Raw genomic sequence first — 19,074 nt, forward strand, 5'->3', positions numbered from 1 at the left:
ACATTTTCCCTTCCTTTGAAAAATGAAAACCATTTGCATTCCAAATACAAGAAATGATTGAGTTTACTTTCTGAATACTCAAATTTCGTGAACCAAACAAGGACTTAATAGGTTCACATTCAGCATATTAAGACTCCATCAACAACTTAAACGAAAATCACATTCAAATTAGACGTGAATATGAATGAATGATGAATCGGATGAAAAAAAAGTTCATCGATTATGTGCCACAATATGAGGCAATTCAGGTATTATTATCTAAAACACCATGACATAACTAACTTAAGCCTAAACCAATTAAGTGAATTCTCTATAGCAAATTATTGCTAGTTGTAAACGAAAACAAAATAAAGCATGCTTAAACAATGAAAGCTTAAAGAGAATATTTTTTCACTGCATATTTTAAACGAGCTCAATTATAATAATTAAGTTCGAAATATGTTAATCGAACTCAGTTGTCTATTATTGATGGCTAATCTCACTTCTAGAGTACCAACTCAAATACATCAAATGACAGATTTCAGATTTCAGATTTCATGCGAGCCTTGTCGTTTTGCTAGAAGTAATCTTGATTTGCCTTCAAGCTACATCTTCATCGAATCAAACATGTTGGCTGTAATTGATTTTAAAAATATTATACAATATTTCTTGCTCATTTCCAAGTGGTGCTGATTTCTAAAAATATCTGCATATATTTTCTCAGTTATTGCTCAGTTGTTAACCATCCCTCAGCATGTATATTTTGATCTTAAAAAGTAGAAAATAGATTGAATGAATTATAATAGTCAAGCAAGCACACCAATTTCTGGACTTTTGTTTGGAACTGATTTTTTCTTAGAGCATCTTCATAGGGATCTTTATAGTTTAATTTTTCTTTAGTTTAGAAAAAATATACAAATCGCAGATTCCAATTACGGCGAAGATAAATTTACAAAACCCAGCCAATCACCTCAAGGAGACTAAGGATTACTTAAATGCAAATCTCAGTGACTCGGTGCATACAATAGGAACGAACTGTCATTTCACAAAAGTCAAGGTAGTTTATATATTCCTTCCAGTACAGCATCAGCATTATACACAAACAATATGAGGGGTGGAACTACTCATGCTTGCAGGGGTGTGGTCTTCTCACTTCCATTATTAACTAAGATGGCTTAATGGGATATAGAATAAGCTTAATTGAAGCAATTGGACCCTCCCATATGCATATGATTTGTTTGATTGTGCCACCAACTAGAAAAAGTAATAACAAACTAACTAAAAGTTCTTTTGATTGAAAGTAGTAATGTGTATCTATAGCAATTAACAAAGGATTTTGTATAAGATTTTGAAGAAAACGATATGAAAAGTTTTGACTTTTTAAACTTTGCTTCCAATTTTTAATAGTGTTTAAATGCTCCCATGACTTACTCCTTATATGTAGGTAGAATCTGAGTGCATTAGCAAACACAGTAGGAAGAGGTGAAGCAGCAGAGCCCCTTGGAAGTTGGAATGGATTTGGCTGCAGAGATAGGAAGAAGTGTGAGGACTTCTTTTCATCAGCATGCATCAAGTTTCAGGAGCACTTCAGATGTCAGGTCCATGAAGGAGAATGATGACGATGAAGTTGAGCTGCAGTGGGCTGCCATTGAAAGATTGCCCACATTTGAACGTATTCGAACTTCACTCATGGGTTGTAACAAGGAGGACGATGATCATGAAGGTAAGAGTAAGAGGGTAGTTGATGTTACAAAGCTAGAAGCCCTGGAACGTCGTGTGTTCATTGATAAACTTCTCAAGGAAATAGAAGGAGATAATCAACGCCTCTTACAGAAACTCAAAGAAAGAATAGACAGGTAAGTAATATTTGTAGAATGTTCGGCTCATAATCATTACAGTAATTTGTATAAAACATTGCCAATATGTATATGCTATGGACTGAATTGACTGACCTTTGTTTTTCAGAGTGGGACTGCAATTGCCAACTGTGGAAGTACGATACCAAAATTTGTTTGTAGAAGCAGAATGTGAAGTAGTTCAAGGAAAGCCCCTCCCAACACTATGGAACACGCTCAAAAGCTCTCTCTCTGTAAGTGTAAAATATTTTACCCTGTGCAAATCAAGGATTACAAAAATTGTTTCCAATTAATAGTTAGGAAGGGATACAAGGATCACATTTGATGTTTTCAAAACTACCTAATAGAGTAGGAGTACTACTTCTTTCCATGTACCTCAAAGATTTGGGTCCTACATACAGAATGAGATTCAAAATATTTGACAGGTCATGACACAAATAATTGGATGCAAGTCTGAAGCATACAATCTAAAAATTCTCAAAGATGTCAGTGGCATCATCAAGCCTTCAAGGTAATTTGTTTTTTTCTTCTAACAAACATGCTTGATAAGTTGGTTTCTTCTGTTTTTCGACAAACCTAAGAGATGTGTGGAGGATGATTAGTCTAAATACATCTACATTTTATGCAGGATGACTCTTTTACTTGGTCCTCCAGGCTGTGGAAAAACAACCTTATTACAGGCACTTGCAGGAAAACATAACCAATCTCTCAAGGTTCTCTAACTATGAACACAGGCATTAGCTAGCATAGTTTATATGTATGGAATATTTAGCAAGAAAATATCATTTCTACAACTTCTGTGTGGGACTCAAACTCACAATGATGAGCTTTTTTTTTTGTCTGATCACAGTGATGAGCTCAAGCATGTAGATATAATCCAAAATCTGATAAATTTATTCACAAAATTTTAGGTTCAAGGAGAAATAACCTACAATGGTTATAAGCTCAATGAGTTTGTTCCTCAGAAGACATCAGCTTACATAAGTCAATATGACTTGCATATTTCTGAGATGACTGTGAGGGAAGCACTGGATTTCTCATCTCGTTGCCAGGGCATTGGAAGCAGAGCTGGTAGGCATTCTTTTCAACTTCCGGCCACATTTTCATGATTCTCCATCTTGATTTAACTAAGAAGCTTTTTTTGTAATTAAAGATATTATGAAAGAAGTTGCTCGAAGGGAGAAGCAAGCTGGTATTGTCCCAGAACCAGACATTGACACTTATATGAAGGTATGAAGTTTGAGAATAGTCACGCTCTAAGTCTTTCCTGTCATGTTTCCAAGTAAGCAGCAACTTGCCCATCTCTTGCTTAATGCCTCTACAACTTGATTAACAGGCCATTTCAATTGAAGGGTTGAAAAAATCTCTAATGACAGACTATATAATAAAGGTATTCCTCGTTATCAACTACAAATTAACACAAAGACCAAGTCTTTCCTATACACTTTAACAGTTTCTCTTTCTCTCTTAGATCCTTGGGCTGGACATTTGTGCTGATACAATCGCAGGGGACGCAATGCAAAGAGGAATTTCTGGTGGTCAAAAGAAAAGGCTTACAACAGGTTCTGCAAATTCTCCACCTTGCTGCATTCTAATCGAGTGTCAGTTGGGCATATTCTACTACATCCAAATGTTTTTTCTTTCATAAGATACTAATGTTTCAAAATACTCTCCTTTAACAGGTGAGATGATGATTGGCCCAGCAAGAGCTTTCTTTATGGATGAGATATCAACAGGCCTAGACAGCTCCACTACATTTCAAATTGTAACTTGTCTGCAGCAATTGACTCATGTAACAGAATCCACCATTTTGGTTTCACTTCTTCAGCCAACTCCAGAGACTTTTCATCTGTTTGATGACATTATCTTGATGGCTGAAGGAAAAGTTGTATACCATGGGCCAACTGACAATGTTGTGGAGTTCTTTCAGAAATGTGGTTTTTGTAGCCCACCACGAAAAGGCATTTCTGACTTCCTCCAAGAGGCAAGAGTTCTTGTGTATATACAAATTTAATTTGTCAGATTACCAAGAATATCTGCTCTGTATTGATTTTCACAGTGAATTCTCTGTATAGGTGGTTTCTCAAAAGGATCAAGCAAAGTACTGGTACCATAAAGACCAACCCTACAGTTATGTTAGTATTGATAAGTTCGTAAATATGTTTAAGGACTTCCATGTCGGAAAGAAGCTTGAAGAGGAGCTTTGCAAGCCTTTTGATCAATCTGTGTGCCATAAACATGCTTTGTCATTCAACATTTACTCACTGAGAAAATGGGAACTATTCAAAGCATGCCTTTCTAGAGAATGGCTTCTCATGAAGAGAAACTCATTTATTCATGTATTCAAATCAGCACAGGTAACAGCTACTGGAGGCATTTCGTGAAATATATAAAAAAAAAAGGGAAAAAAAAAAAGACACCCCACTTAAATTGATCAACCTTTCACACCTAGCTCATTTCATTGTGCAGCTTGTGGTCATTGCACTAGTAACAATGACAATGTTTCTACGTACATGGATGAAAGTCGACGAGATCCATGCAAAGTTCTACATGGGTTCTTTGTTTTATGCTCTACTTAGACTGCTATGCAATGGAACTGCAGAGGTATCAATGACTGCCTCTAGACTAGCAGTCTTCTATAAGCAAAGAGATATCTACTTCTACCCAGCATGGGCTTATTCTATTCCGGCTGCCATCCTGAAAATTCCATTTTCATTGCTAGATGCGTTTCTTTGGACAGCCCTTACTTATTATGTGATTGGTTACAGTCCTGAACCTGAAAGGTATGTTCTCCTAGGCTAAACCTTTATTTTGACACAACTGATTTTGTCACATGCTAAAACTTTGTTATCAATAATATCAGGTTCTTCAGGCAATTTATTCTTCTGTTCCTCGTGCATCAAGTAGCAATATCACTATTTCGTTTGATTGCATCCTTGGTCCGGAATCCTTCTGTTGCAGGATCTGTCAGTCTTTTATCTTTAATAGTAATGTTTCTATTTGGAGGCTTCATAATTCCAAAATGTAAGGGAGGCTATTTATGGCTTGAGTATCATTTAGCAATATGTGGATTTCAGTCAATCTAATAAGCACATTCCTAATGCAGCTTCTCTACCTCCTTGGTTGGAATGGGGATTTTGGGTTTCTCCATTGGCATTTGCAGAAATAGGTGCTTCAATAAATGAATTTCATGCTCCAAGGTGGCAAAAGGTGATGCAGAACTACTACTTTTCATTAATTTTAAATCAGATTAGTGTAGCTTAATATGTTAAGTGTTAATATCGCTTATTGTAATTCCTTACAGGTTTTATCTTCCAATGTTACTATAGGCCAGCAAGCTTTAATTAACCGGGGTCTAAACTTCAGTGAATACTTCTATTGGATATCATTAGGAGCTTTACTTGGATTTTGGATGGTTTTCAACCTTGGGTTCACATGCGTACTCAGTTATTCAAAGGGTAACTCCCTCCACCTATGCACATACAAGAAAGAATATGCAAAAATCTAAGTATTGACCATAAATTCTTTAGATACTAACCTGTTTGAAATTTGAATTTCAGCTCCAGGGAGTTCTCGGACTATCATTTCTCATGAAAGATTCTCCCGTCTGAAGAATAAAGAAATTTTAGATAATTCCTGTCAAGAAAAAGAAGTAACTAGTGTAGACACTGACATTATTACTTCAGAATCTACAAATGCAGGTGAGATAGCATTTTCCAGTACTCCAAATCATTGAAGAACTCATTTAATAAAAATATTGTCTGCGTGTTAGACTGTTGTATCAGTAAACATGCTATATATCAACGTTGCGTAGTGGTTTGTTAAACTGCAGGCATGGTGTTGCCGTTTGAGCCCATAACTATATCATTTGAGAAAGTGAAATACTATATTGATACACCCCAGGTAACTGCATTAATATGAATTCCTGTTTCTAAGGATGTTGGATATAAATCAATTTGATCACCCTTATATTTCCAGAAACTGAGAGAGCAAGGTTTCCCACCAAATCGACTACAGCTTCTTCAAGATATAACTGGTGCATTTAGACCTGGAATTCTCACAGCTTTGATGGGAGTTAGTGGAGCCGGAAAAACGACACTGATGGATGTTCTTTCTGGAAGAAAAACTGGTGGAATTATTGAAGGAGACATTAGAATTGGAGGGTACCCAAAAGTTCAAGAAACATATGCAAGAATATCTGGGTATTGCGAGCAAAGTGACATACATTCTCCACAGCTTACAGTAGAAGAGTCAGTAGCATACTCAGCTTGGTTACGCTTGCCATCCCAGATTGACAGAAATACTAGAGCTGTAAGTCCCTTTAAACATACAAAGCATTTAGTATGAATGCCAAACAGCATAGTTCAATTTAAGACCTAGACCTGGTGCTAGTCTTGTTAGACTTAATTATCCAAATGGAATTTATTTACCAATGCTTTAGAATTGGATTCTGAAGTAACAATATAGTGTCATGCACAAAAATTTCCTAGAGTAAGAGAAGTCCTGTGATCATAGAAGATCGCATAATGTTTCCAACTGACATATTAATTTATCAGGAGTTTGTGAAAGAAGTACTTCAAATGATAGAGCTTGATGAAATCAAAGACGAGTTAGTTGGCATACCAGGTGGTAGTGGTATATCAACTGAACAGCGTAAAAGGCTAACAATTGCAGTGGAGCTTGTTTCAAATCCATCTGTTATATTCATGGACGAACCCACGTCTGGTTTAGATGCCAGAGCAGCTGCAATAGTCATGCGAGTTGTGAAAAATATTGTCAGTACAAGGAGGACTGTTGTATGCACTATTCATCAGCCAAGTATTGACATATTTGAAGCTTTCGATGAGGTAATTGACTAATGTAATTCAGAAAATCTAAAAGTTATGAGTTCATTGTAGTAATTGAGAATAATATCTATATTATGACAAGAAATAAAGTGATTTGATTAATATCAACTTTGTACAGCTTCTTTTGATGAAAAGAGGAGGACAAGTAATATACTGTGGAGAACTGGGTCAAGATTCGAGTAAGCTTATCCAATACTTTGAGGTGACTTATATGACCACATACAATTTTATGAACATCTATTTCCACATGCCAATTCTGTCAACTCTGCCTTTTACCTCCCTTTGGTTGCAGGGTATTTCTGGGGTTCCAAAAATCAAAGATAACTACAACCCAGCAACATGGATGTTAAAAGTCACGAGTCCTTCTGCAGAAGCCAAACTTGCCTTAGATTTTGCTCAGCTTTATAGAGAATCACATTTATGCCAGTGAGTATTAGTGTATTACTGCACTAGCATATATTACTGAGTTCATAAACACTGTTAAAATGCCAAACTTCAGCATTTGACTTCTATCTCAAAACACTAGCAGTAGTTATACTCTCACAAGGGCACGGTGCCCAAACTAGCTGGGACGCCATCCTCATAAAAGAAGGCAAATGCATTCTTTATATAGCAGAAGCTGTTAATTTCAAAACCTTTTCAAAATTGTAGCAGTGCTACAATTTGCAAAAGACTCTGATATCAGGTTTATGATATTATTACCACTCTAGAGATTGATTTCTAGAATAAGGGAGGCAATTACTTTGTTCCAACACAACATTACTTTTCAATAAGATCTTACTTACTCAACTCTTACATTTCTTTTTCTATACAGGAAGAACAATGACCTAGTTAGAGAACTCAGCTTTCCAGTAGAAGGCTCAAAGGAATTGAATTTTCCTACTCGCTTCCCGCAAAATGGATGGGAGCAATTTAAAGCATGTCTGTGGAAGCGACATCTCTCCTACTGGAGAAATCCAAAATATAACCTGGGGCGATTGTTAATCACTGCTGCATCCTCTTTGATATTTGGAGCACTTCTTTGGCAGAAAGGACAGAAAATGTAAGACAATTTGACAGAAACAACTTATTTTTCCACATAATGAATTGATAGAAAACCTGCAATCACCTAGAGGTGTAGAAAAGATTTTGGCCGGCTTGACCACATCTATTATTTACTATATAATCTATGTCATCTAGCACCTCCTGAAAGTCAAGTATGCATGACTCCTTAAGGAATAAGCACCCTTTCTTGCATTTGTTTCAGTATTGTTTTAGAATACATTCCCACTTAAACATACCAGAGACTAGTAAATTTAACATCTGAACAACTTTTTATCTTTGCTCTGAAGAAATGGTGAACAGGAGTTCTTCAGCATTCTAGGATCAATATTTATTTTACAACAATGCATTGGAATTGGTAACAGTTCCTCTGTTTTACCATTTGTCGCTTCTGAGCGCAATGTTGTATACCGAGAAAGGTTTGCTGGAATGTACTCCTCATGGGCATATTCTTTATCACAGGTATGGTTCTAATCATTTTCCTAGACCACAATTCAGCGGTTTCAAAATTTAAAGGTTTTTACATAACTCTTCCATACGTTGCAGATGATCATTGAACTTCCCTATATTTTCCTTCAAGCAGTTCTGTTTTCGACCATTACATATCCAACCATTGGTTTCCACTGGTCACTTTACAAAGTATTCTGGTATGTGTATGCTATGTTTTGTACGCTGCTCTACTTCACTTACTTCGGTATATTGGTTGCTTCTGTGACCCCAACTTTCCAAGTAGCTTCAGTATTATCAAGTTTCTGCTACACAATGTTGAATCTGTTCTCGGGATTCCTAATACCTCAACCAGTAAGTCGACTCTATCTTTAGTCATTTACTTTACTTTCTCAACACAAAAAAAATTTGCACGCAATTTGGAATTTTGAATTTACTTCTCTCTTGCAGAACATTCCTAAATGGTGGGTTTGGGGCTACTGGATTTCTCCTTTATCCTGGTCCTTGAAGGGTATTCTCACTTCGCAGTATGGGGACCTAAACAAGGAAATAGTACTCCGCGGGGAGGAAAAGACTATCAGTGCCTTCCTAGGAAGCATTTATGGGTATAAATACGATGATCTAGGAATTGTAGGAATTGTTCTTCTTGCATATTCACTAGTTTTCGCATTTGCGTTTGCACTTGCTACAGAAAAACTAAACTTCCAGAGGAGGTAATTAATAAAGTCCTTCATGAACTTCCCTACAGTCCACTACAAAGCCATTGCTGTAATATACTCTCGATCGAGCTTATCCGTATCATCAATAACTACTAATTTTTCTCAACTCCCTAGAGTTTTTGCAATGACTGCATATATCACAAATCATACTGGCCGGCCATTTCAAACTTTGTTCAAGCTAGTGGTTTCTCCTAATTTTCTTTTGTCCCGTTTTAGTACCACTAACATTGGGCCTGTACGACTAAAAATTAGCTAAAAAATGGTAAGATGGTAACAGATGATGCAGAAAATAGTAAAAGTTGATGAATTTTCATTCATACATATGAAAGGTTGAGTCTTTGATCATGAAAAACAGCTCGAGAGCACAGAAGCAATGGCAGATCGAGCAAAAATAAAACAGAATATACAGAATTCAAGCATGATATTGGCGACAGGTTTTAAAATAAAAGAACAGTCAAAATGAATTCAATTACCTTGCTTGGTCTTTGTTACTAGGCTACGGCTATTTACTGATTTACTTCCCAGGTATGAGGTTGAAGAAGACGAGAGATAGTTCTTCCTCCTGGGGACCCTCCGTTAGCCCAAGGCCCAAATACCAAATACCTGTTACTTCATCCACTGTTCCAGCCCAAATACCAAATTTTTATACTCCAAGAAATACCGAATTACCTCCGGTAAAATTCTTGGTTTCAGGGTAAATAACTTCTACTGAGGTATCAAAGAGCTAATGATTTCAAGACTTGATAGAGATTGATCGCGTGGCCACACTACCCTTTTCGTTTCAAAATATGTCATCCAAACACCAATCAAGGAGAGCCACGTGTCTTAATATGAATGGAGCTGCACTCATGTTTTCTGCACACGATCGAAACCAAGAGATGTCATTCATTCTCTGCCTTCGACCTACACACTGCCACCATCATTCATCCTCTCACCCACCGAGACCACAACTCAGTTTCTACTCCCATTTTTCTTTCTCTTTTCTGAGTTTCAATTCTCTCAGTGATCTAAACCAAATATGCATCAAGAAGCACCGAGAGGTCTCATCTACATCAACATTTAAGTTTGAGTAAAAGTGAGAAGCTATAAATCAAGACTTGTCATAATTGCATGTGTGGATGTATAACTAAGAGCTTAATTAACTCTTGAATGTGTGGATGAGGATGTCTAGAACAAATTAGTGAGTCTAATCTCCTCTCTATTTTATGGCTAGGACACTAGTTTAGAACATGATTAGTTATAATATCAATTTCGATTGCCGTATTGGCTAGCTTGGGAATCTTGATTCTAGAACTTTTGGCGTTTTGGTGCGACAAGAGGCCCTAACAAGGCTGTAGAGAGTTTCTGCGGCCCTTGATCTGGAGTCAGAATACCATATTAGGAATCTAATGACCCATGAGCCTTGAAAAGCCTTGAGTACAGTTCTTGATGTTGTTATGAATTAAATGACCATTGTAGAAACATATTTGTACATTAAATTTAGCTAGGAGGATACCCTAGTGACCTAATTTCTATTTCTTGATTGGTTTACTCATATACCATTACCCTCTTCTTAATTCCGGAGTACTATGTGATATTAGTCATATTACCACCCATTAGATCTGTTAGTAATTTACTGTATTACGTGATATTTCACCTTTTTTTTGTAAAATATTTCCATACTTCATATTATTAAAGGAAACACAATTTCACGAATTTTTAAAGCCAAAAGTATATTCTATGTGTACTTTACACAATTTTTATGTTTTATTTTTTTCATATATTACATATGCATATATTATTGAATAAAAATTAATATTTCAAAATTAAAAATTAATTAATTAATTAAAAATATTATTTTACCAAACTTTTTAACGAACTATTTGATGAAATGATGAATACACTCGCACGTACTTTTTGTATTATATACATTTGGTATTTTACTATCATAGTATCATGCATTACAAACACGTGGTGTTTGAGAGTATTTGATAGTTTTTCTATGTGCTAAAACCAACAAGATTGATTTTTTCTTTTCATTTTGTTTGAGAGAAATTGCAACTCAACTTGCATAAAAACAAAATAATTTTTTTCTTGTTGAATAATTTCTTTGAAAATGCCATATGGCTACATCAATAATTTTTCCATCATAAAAAGTAACTACCATACATTGATAGATTTATAGCTAGGGCATAGTTGTATACAAGGGCGGACGGAGAAGGGCCATTCCAAGCATTTTATATTTTAAGGCTAATCTTATATATTACCTATACATATTAATATGATTAGAAATGAAAAGATTGCAGGAGAGGCCGGTGGCAGATCTTCAAACAGGCCTCTGTGGCTCCGCCCCCTACACATTAATAATTAATATATGAATATATAACTCCACACGCTTGAATGGTATGCATATATATACACGTAGAATCAGGAAGCTAATCACCTACTTACATTACATCATAGTAACATCGAAAGAGGTACCGAAGAGTGCCTTGGAAGTTGGAACAATGGACTTGGCTGCAGAGATAGGAAGAAGTGTCAGGACCTCTTTTCGTGAGCATGCATTGAGTTTCAGGAGCACTGCAGATGTGAGGTCTATAAAGAAGAATGAAGACGAAGAAGTTGAGCTGCAGTGGGCCGCCATTGAGAGGTTGCCAACGTTTGAGCGCATTAGGACTTCATTGTTTGATTGCAGCAAAGATGAGAAGGAAGATGAGGCTAGTAACAAGAGTAAGATGGCACAGATTGATGTGTCGAAGCTAGGATCAATGGAGAGGCATGTGGTCATTCAGAAGTTGATCAAGGAAATTGAGGGAGATAACCACCGGCTCTTGCAGAAACTCAGAGAAAGAATAGACAGGTAACACTTTTTACCATGTCAGTACAGTACAAATCATAGTTAACTGACTGAATGTGTATTTTACACACTGAAATTTACTGACCTTTGGTTTTCAGAGTGGGACTGCAACTGCCGACTGTGGAAGTTCGATACCAGAATTTGTTAGTAGAAGCAGAATGTGAAGTAGTTCAAGGAAAACCTCTCCCAACACTATGGAACACCGTTAAAAGCTTATTCTCTGTAAGCGCTTTTTCTATGGCAAAGGCTGCCTCGCCATTCTTCTTTTGTTTCATGTAAATACTAAATATAAATGTTTTAGTCCTAGACAGTGAAGGAGATGCTGAATATTTTACAGGTTATGACTCAGATAGTTGGGTGCAAGCCTCAAGCATACAAGCTAGAAATTCTCAGAGATATCAGTGGCATCATCAAACCATCAAGGTTAGAATTTACGAAAATGCGCTTGATAAAATCGGTTTTTTCTATTTGCTTGACAAGAGTTTATGGGGTTGCATTTACTTACTGCCTTACTGGTTTCAATTTGTACAGGATGACTCTATTGCTTGGCCCTCCAGGCTGTGGGAAATCCACTTTATTACAGGCGCTTGCAGGGAAACTTAACCATTCTCTCAAGGTTAATCATTTCACTATTCTACTGTTTTAATAAACTAATAACAAAATTGAAAAGAAAAGCATTAATGTATGCATCTGCTAGCATTACTTCTATATCAAAAATTTAGCAAGAAAATAGCAAGTTGTACAATCTCTATTTCAAGAAAAAAGAAATATGTATATGAGCTCAATCTTGTATTCATAAATTTTCAGGTCCGGGGAAATGTAACCTACAATGGTTATAAGCTCAATGAGTTTGTTCCACAGAAGACATCCGCTTATATAAGTCAATATGACTTGCACATTTCTGAAATGACTGTGAGGGAAGCACTGGATTTCGCAGCACGCTGTCAGGGTATTGGAAGCAGAGCAGGTGCCCTATTTTCTTCACATCTTATGGCCATAATCATATTCCATAAAACTAGATTTAACTTTGGAAGCTTTTGCAACAACAGATATAATGAAAGAAGTCACCAGAAGGGAGAAGCAAGAAGGAATTGTCCCAGATTCAGATATTGATACTTATATGAAGGTATGACATATGAGAACAGAAGTTCTAGTTCTTTTCTGATATGTATCCGACACTTCCTTCTGAGTATCTCTACAACTGAACTAAACAGGCCATTTCGGTAGAAGGGTTGAAAAAATCTCTCATGACAGACTACATAATAAAGGTATTAATTTCTCCTTATCAACTCGAAAAATTAAAGTCCCATGCATATATACTCTAATTAACAGCAAGCTTTCTACTATGTTCTGCTTCTCTTATAGATCCTTGGGCTAGACATTTGTGCTGAGACAATTGTAGGAGATCCAATGCAAAGAGGAATTTCGGGTGGCCAAAAGAAAAGACTAACAACAGGTAATGTAATTAAACTGCCTGTGAGACCATCCTAATAAATTTACCTGCTTTACTTCTAACCAACATAATAGTAAATCTACCTCCCAGCCGCTGAAAGCTTATATTTCACTCCTATACACTAAAGTATATTCATATTCTGATTGCTTAGGGGAAATGATGATTGGTCCAGCAAGAGCTTTCTTTATGGACGAGATATCAACAGGCTTAGACAGTTCCACCACCTTCCAAATCGTCACTTGTCTTCAGCAATTGACACACCTAACAGAATCCACCATCTTGGTTTCACTTCTTCAGCCAACACCTGAGACCTTTCATCTGTTTGATGATATTATCTTGATGGCAGAAGGAAAAGTTGTATACCATGGGCCTAGTGATAATGTGGTAGAGTTCTTTGAGAACTGTGGTTTCCGTAGCCCACCACGAAAAGGCATTTCTGACTTCCTCCAAGAGGCATGTTTCCTTATCTGATAAACAAACTCATTATGTCTTGTTGTCAACATTTCCTGCTTTTATACTGATTTCCACTATTGATTCTCTGTGCAGGTGGTTTCCCAAAAGGATCAAGCAAAGTACTGGTACGATGAAGACCAACCCCATGGTTATGTTACTGTCGACAACTTTGTAAATATGTTCAAGGACTTCCATGTTGGAAAGAAGCTAGATGAGGAACTTCAAGAGCCTTTCAATCGATCCGAGTTCCATAAAGATGCTTTGTCATTCAACATTTACTCATTGAGAAAATGGGAACTCTTCAAAGCATGCCTTGCTAGAGAATGGCTTCTGATGAAGCGCAACTCGTTTGTCCATGTATTCAAATCAGCACAGGTAATGGATAGTTGTGACAGTTGGTTACTAAAGACAGCTTAAACTCATCAGAATTTGACACCTGCATTATGTCATTCTGCAGCTTGTGGTCATTGCGCTAGTAACAATGACCGTGTTTCTTCGTACATGGATGAAAGTTGATGAGATCCATTCAAATTTCTTTATGAGTTCTTTGTTTTATGCTCTACTTAGATTGGTGTGCAATGGCACTGCAGAGTTATCATTGACTGCTTCCAGACTTGCAGTGTTTTACAAGCAAAGAGACTTTTATTTCTATCCTGCATGGGCTTATTCGGTTCCATCTGCCATCCTAAAGATTCCATTTTCATTGATAGACGCTTTTCTATGGACAGCACTTACTTATTATGTCATCGGTTACAGTCCTGAACCCGAGAGGTACATTTTCTAAGGCTAAATCTCTTAATTTTGTAGAGTACTTTATCAATGTCACTTGCTAAAAGCTGCTATTATCAATGACTATCAGGTTCTTCAAGCAATTCATTCTTTTATTCCTTGTCCATCAAGTAGCAATATCACTGTTCCGTTTGATTGCATCCTTGGTCCGAAATCCTTCTCTTGCAGCCCCTGTTGGTCTTTTCTCCTTAATTGTAATGTTTCTATTTGGCGGCTTCATAATTCCAAAAAGTAAGGGAGTAATTTCTGATTTCACTAGAATCTTTTATTGATAATACCTGCCTACCTTTAGTCAATCTTATAAGCTCTTTCCTGTTGCAGCTTCTCTACCTAGCTGGCTGGAATGGGGCTTTTGGCTTTCCCCATTGGTATATGCAGAAATTGGTGCTACAGGAAACGAATTCCATGCTCCAAGGTGGCAAAAGGTGCGGCAAATTTACCAAATATTTTAGATAAATGAAACCATATCAATGTAGGTTGCTGAGAGTAAATGTTCACTGGTCAATTTTTCATGCAGCTCTCATCTTCAAATATCACAATAGGTCAGCAAGCTCTAAAAGACCGTGGTCTTGATTTCAGTGAATACTTCTATTGGATATCTATAGGAGCTTTACTTGGATTTTGGTTGGTTTTCAACCTAGGTTTCACCTGTGCTCTCAGTTATTTAAAGTGTAAGTCCCTCTACAGATGCTTACGCTAGGAAATAATGAGAAAAGTAATTAATGGGCTACAGTCTTTGAATACACACCTGAACTTGAAATTTGAAATTCCACAGCTCCAGGGATGAGTTCTCGAACAATCATTTCTCATGAAAGGTTGTCTCGTCTGAAGGAAAAGGAAAGTCTAAACAATTCCCCTCAAAAAAAAAAATTAACTCGTATAGAAACTCGAATAAGAGTTGAAGATTCTACAAATATAGGTGAGATATTATTATACAGTAATGATTTAGTCATTAAACAATCAATGTATTAATAAACATGCTGTATTACTGGTTGGTTGAACTGCAGGGGTCTTACCTTTTGAGCCCTTGACTATATCATTTGAGAAAGTGCAATATTTTGTCGACTTACCCCAGGTAACCACATTGTCTATGAATACCCGTTATTAACAATGTATATGAATCAATTGATCAGGTTTCAGCATATTGTTTCCAGAAACTGAGAGAGCAAGGTGTTCCACCAAAACGACTACAACTTCTTCAAGATATAACTGGTGCATTTAGACCTGGAGTTCTTACAGCACTTATGGGTGTTAGTGGAGCTGGAAAGACAACACTGATGGATGTTCTTTCAGGAAGGAAAACTGGTGGAATTATTGAAGGAGACATTAGAATTGGAGGACACCCAAAAGTCCAAGAAACATATGCCAGAATATCTGGGTATTGCGAGCAAAGTGACATACATTCCCCACAGATAACAGTAGAAGAGTCGGTAACATACTCAGCTTGGTTACGTTTGCCAGCACAGGTTGATAGAACAGTCAGATCTGTAAGTTCCTTCTAAATTACAGGGCATATAGTATGATTTTTAAACACTACTTTAAAGCTAAGATTGGACCTAGAGCAAGTCTTGTTAGACTACAGTATCAGTTTGGAATATGTGATATGCATATGTTTTAGACTTATAGCTTCTTGGCATCAAGTAACAAAAATTATCATAAAAGCACCTGTATTCACAAAACTATTGTATCGTTTGTAGGAACAAGCATATAGATTAAATTTCCTTACGCTCCATGTTGTATGATATTTGATCTCAAATTGTTTCCCATTGACATTAGGAATTTGTGAGAGAAGTTCTACAAATGATCGAGCTTGATGAAATCAAGGACGAACTAGTAGGCGTATCTGGTAGGGGTATATCGACTGAACAGCGCAAACGGCTTACTATAGCAGTGGAGCTTGTTTCAAATCCATCCATAATGTTCATGGATGAACCCACCTCTGGTTTAGATGCCAGAGCAGCTGCAATAGTTATGCGAGTGGTCAAAAACATTGTCAGCACTAGGAGGACTGTTGTATGCACCATTCACCAGCCCAGTATTGACATCTTTGAAGCATTCGATGAGGTAATTGACCAGTGCAAATCTGTGCATGAGAAAGTAATGAGTTCCTTGCAGCTAATCAGCTAGTACTTTGTACAGCTTATTTTAATGAAAATAGGAGGACAGCTAATCTACAGTGGAGCGCTGGGTCAAAATTCAAGCAAGCTTATTGAATACTTTGAGGTAGGTTACATGAGAACAGCAACACAATCTATTTTTTACATCCCAATTCTTCTGACCCTGCAGGTTCTAACTCCTCTACTATTGCAGGGTATTCCTGGGGTTCCAAACATCAAAGAAAATTACAACCCCGCAACATGGATGTTAGAGGTCACCGGTCCTTCTGCAGAAGCTAAACTTGGCTTAGATTTTGCTCAACTCTATAGAGAATCACATCTATGCTGGTGAGCAATACATAACACAAAATTTGAGTTTATAGGCATTGTTAATATCCAAACTTTTTCATTGATTTCCATCTCAAAATGGTTGCCTTACCAACACAAGTTAGGAGAAAGAGTTTCTTTCAGCCAAATATTCTTCAAAATCCTAGTAGTACTGCTATAGTTAGTCAGATAACTTTAGCAATTTTTTTAGAAAACAAAACAGGCCAAAACTCTTAAACTAATGTTGTCCCTTACAATATCAAGGTTCTATATATATTGTTGAATCTTCTAGTTAAGCATCCCAACATTTCTTGCTCTATCCAGGGAGAACGATGACCTAGTTAGAGAACTCAGCTTTCCAGCAGAAGGGGCAAAGAAACTACATTTTTCTACTCGCTTTGCACAAAATGAATGGGAGCAATTTAAAGCCTGCCTCTGGAAGCAACATCTCTCCTACTGGAGAAATCCACAATATAACCTGGGAAGATTGACAATTACTGCTGCATCCTCTTTGTTATTCGGAGCACTTCTTTGGCAGAAAGGGCAGACAGTGTAAGTCCATCTAGTATCAATGATTTACTAGAAAAGCTGCAATGACCTAACAACGGATTATATGATCTACATTTGATAATCTACCAGAGGCTAACCGTTTAGCTAAAGCACTTTTTATCTTTGTTCTGCAGAGATAATGAACAGGATTTTTTCAACATTCTGGGATCAATGTTTGTTTTGCTGCAATTCATGGGAATAGGAAACTGCTCCTCTGTTTTACCCTGTATTGCTTCAGAGCGGAATGTTGTATACCGAGAAAGGTTTGCTGGAATGTACTCCTCATGGGCCTATTCATTTGCGCAGGCAACATTCCAATCATTTTCTTGAAGCATATCTTGGCAATGCCAAAGTCCTAGTGTTTTAACAGAACTCATCCCTAAACTATATTGCAGGTGATCATTGAAATTCCGTACATATTTCTTCAGGCAGTTTTGTTTTCGGCAATCACATATCCAATCATAAATTTCCACTGGACACTTTACCAAGTGTTTTGGTATGTCTATGCCATGTTTTGTACACTGCTCTACTTCAGTTACTTCGGCATATTGCTTGCTGCTTTGACCCCAACATTCCCAGTGGCTATGGTCCTAGCCAGTTTCTGTTACACCATGTTCAACTTATTCTCAGGTTTCCTCGTGCCTGGACCGGTACGCCAGCTCTATCCTTACTTTCTCAACAAGAAAGATGATTGAATACACTCGTATATTATTTTGAAATTCTTTCCTTGTTCTCTTGCAGAAAATTCCTAAATGGTGGGTTTGGGGTTATTGGATTTGCCCTGTAGCGTGGTCCTTAAACGGTCTTCTCACTTCACAGTATGGAGATCTAAACAAGGTGATAGTAGTACATGGGGAGGAAAAGACCATCAGTGACTTCTTAGAAAGTATTCATGGGTATTACTATAATGAACTAAAATATGTCGCAACTGTTCTTTTGGCATTTCCACTAGTTTTCGCTTTTGCTTTTGGAGTTGCTACAGAGAAGCTAAACTTCCAGAGGAGATAATTATGTCTTCCACTTACTGAAACTGCATGAGTGGAGTGCATGAACTTCCCTGCAGTTCACTACAAAGCCATTGCTTTCATACTTGTATTGAACTTTATTATGTACCTCGTTCATTATTCTTTATGTAAAGAACTTACTTTTACAAGTGTTACCTTCGTTACTAATGTCAATAAGGAGCTTCCATGTGGATTAGGCACCGGAATACGTAAAAACCCGAACCAAAACCACTAGACTCAATCTCTTCCAAATTAACCTAGCTTGTCTAATTATATTTCTGACTTATCACGTAAACTCGGATAAAATTAGCTTGAGAGGAAGAACTAAACTATTTCAATCACAAAGGATCTGCCTGACTAAACAATCACTAGTATGAACAGGGAAAGAAAAATGAAAACAATTCCATTGGTGATAATTGTACAGAAAATGATGAGAAGGGCATGTAAATTTCGAAAAGAATACGATACAGTTTAAATGAAAAGGCATCACATTGAAAAAAGTACCTAGAAGTGGTCATGGTGACAGAAACCAATTGGCCGTTACGTTCTTGCTTGGATTTTTAGGCTGTGGAAAAAGGGTTACTATTGGTTATGGTCGAAGAACAAGGACTGAAGGAGGAAGAGGTAGAAGAACTGAAGAAGTCGGCCGAAACCAAAAAAATAGGACTGAAGAAGATC

General features: G+C 37.0%; 2 protein-coding genes across 5 annotated transcripts; both read left to right on the plus strand.

Moving 5' to 3' along the window:
* The first annotated feature begins 1,198 nt into the window (after window positions 1-1,198).
* Window positions 1,199-9,031, plus strand: LOC133726438 (pleiotropic drug resistance protein 3-like). Its single transcript, XM_062153989.1, has 23 exons — window positions 1,199-1,835; window positions 1,945-2,068; window positions 2,261-2,346; window positions 2,464-2,548; window positions 2,747-2,906; window positions 2,989-3,065; window positions 3,172-3,225; window positions 3,307-3,397; window positions 3,518-3,819; window positions 3,911-4,192; window positions 4,305-4,618; window positions 4,699-4,859; window positions 4,942-5,088; window positions 5,396-5,536; window positions 5,668-5,738; window positions 5,814-6,146; window positions 6,392-6,682; window positions 6,801-6,884; window positions 6,975-7,108; window positions 7,497-7,724; window positions 8,014-8,185; window positions 8,270-8,524; window positions 8,621-9,031. The coding sequence occupies exons 1-23, from the start codon at window positions 1,492-1,494 to the stop codon at window positions 8,885-8,887; spliced, it is 4,203 nt and encodes a 1,400-aa protein (XP_062009973.1). The 5' UTR covers window positions 1,199-1,491; the 3' UTR covers window positions 8,888-9,031.
* Window positions 9,032-11,354: 2,323 nt separating this feature from the next.
* On the plus strand, window positions 11,355-18,484 carry LOC133726436 (pleiotropic drug resistance protein 3-like). 4 transcript variants are annotated; one of them, XM_062153987.1, is made up of 25 exons: window positions 11,355-11,728; window positions 11,824-11,947; window positions 12,075-12,148; window positions 12,257-12,341; window positions 12,533-12,692; window positions 12,775-12,851; window positions 12,940-12,993; window positions 13,091-13,181; window positions 13,330-13,631; window positions 13,725-14,006; window positions 14,089-14,402; window positions 14,491-14,651; window positions 14,742-14,845; window positions 14,938-15,091; window positions 15,196-15,317; window positions 15,370-15,385; window positions 15,428-15,495; window positions 15,575-15,907; window positions 16,197-16,484; window positions 16,560-16,643; window positions 16,731-16,864; window positions 17,168-17,395; window positions 17,527-17,698; window positions 17,788-18,042; window positions 18,134-18,484. In XM_062153987.1, the coding sequence occupies exons 1-25, from the start codon at window positions 11,376-11,378 to the stop codon at window positions 18,398-18,400; spliced, it is 4,302 nt and encodes a 1,433-aa protein (XP_062009971.1). In that variant the 5' UTR covers window positions 11,355-11,375; the 3' UTR covers window positions 18,401-18,484. The 4 variants fall into 4 exon arrangements, with proteins under 4 accessions (XP_062009971.1, XP_062009970.1, XP_062009969.1 ...); XM_062153986.1 differs by lacking the exon at window positions 15,370-15,385 and having other exon boundaries at window positions 11,824-11,971; window positions 15,196-15,289; window positions 15,423-15,495; XM_062153985.1 differs by lacking the exon at window positions 15,370-15,385 and having other exon boundaries at window positions 12,063-12,148; window positions 15,196-15,339.
* The last annotated feature ends 590 nt before the right edge of the window (window positions 18,485-19,074 follow it).

The sequence above is a fragment of the Rosa rugosa genome, chromosome 1 (assembly GCF_958449725.1).
Source record: "Rosa rugosa chromosome 1, drRosRugo1.1, whole genome shotgun sequence".
Taxonomy (NCBI): Eukaryota; Viridiplantae; Streptophyta; class Magnoliopsida; order Rosales; family Rosaceae; genus Rosa; species Rosa rugosa.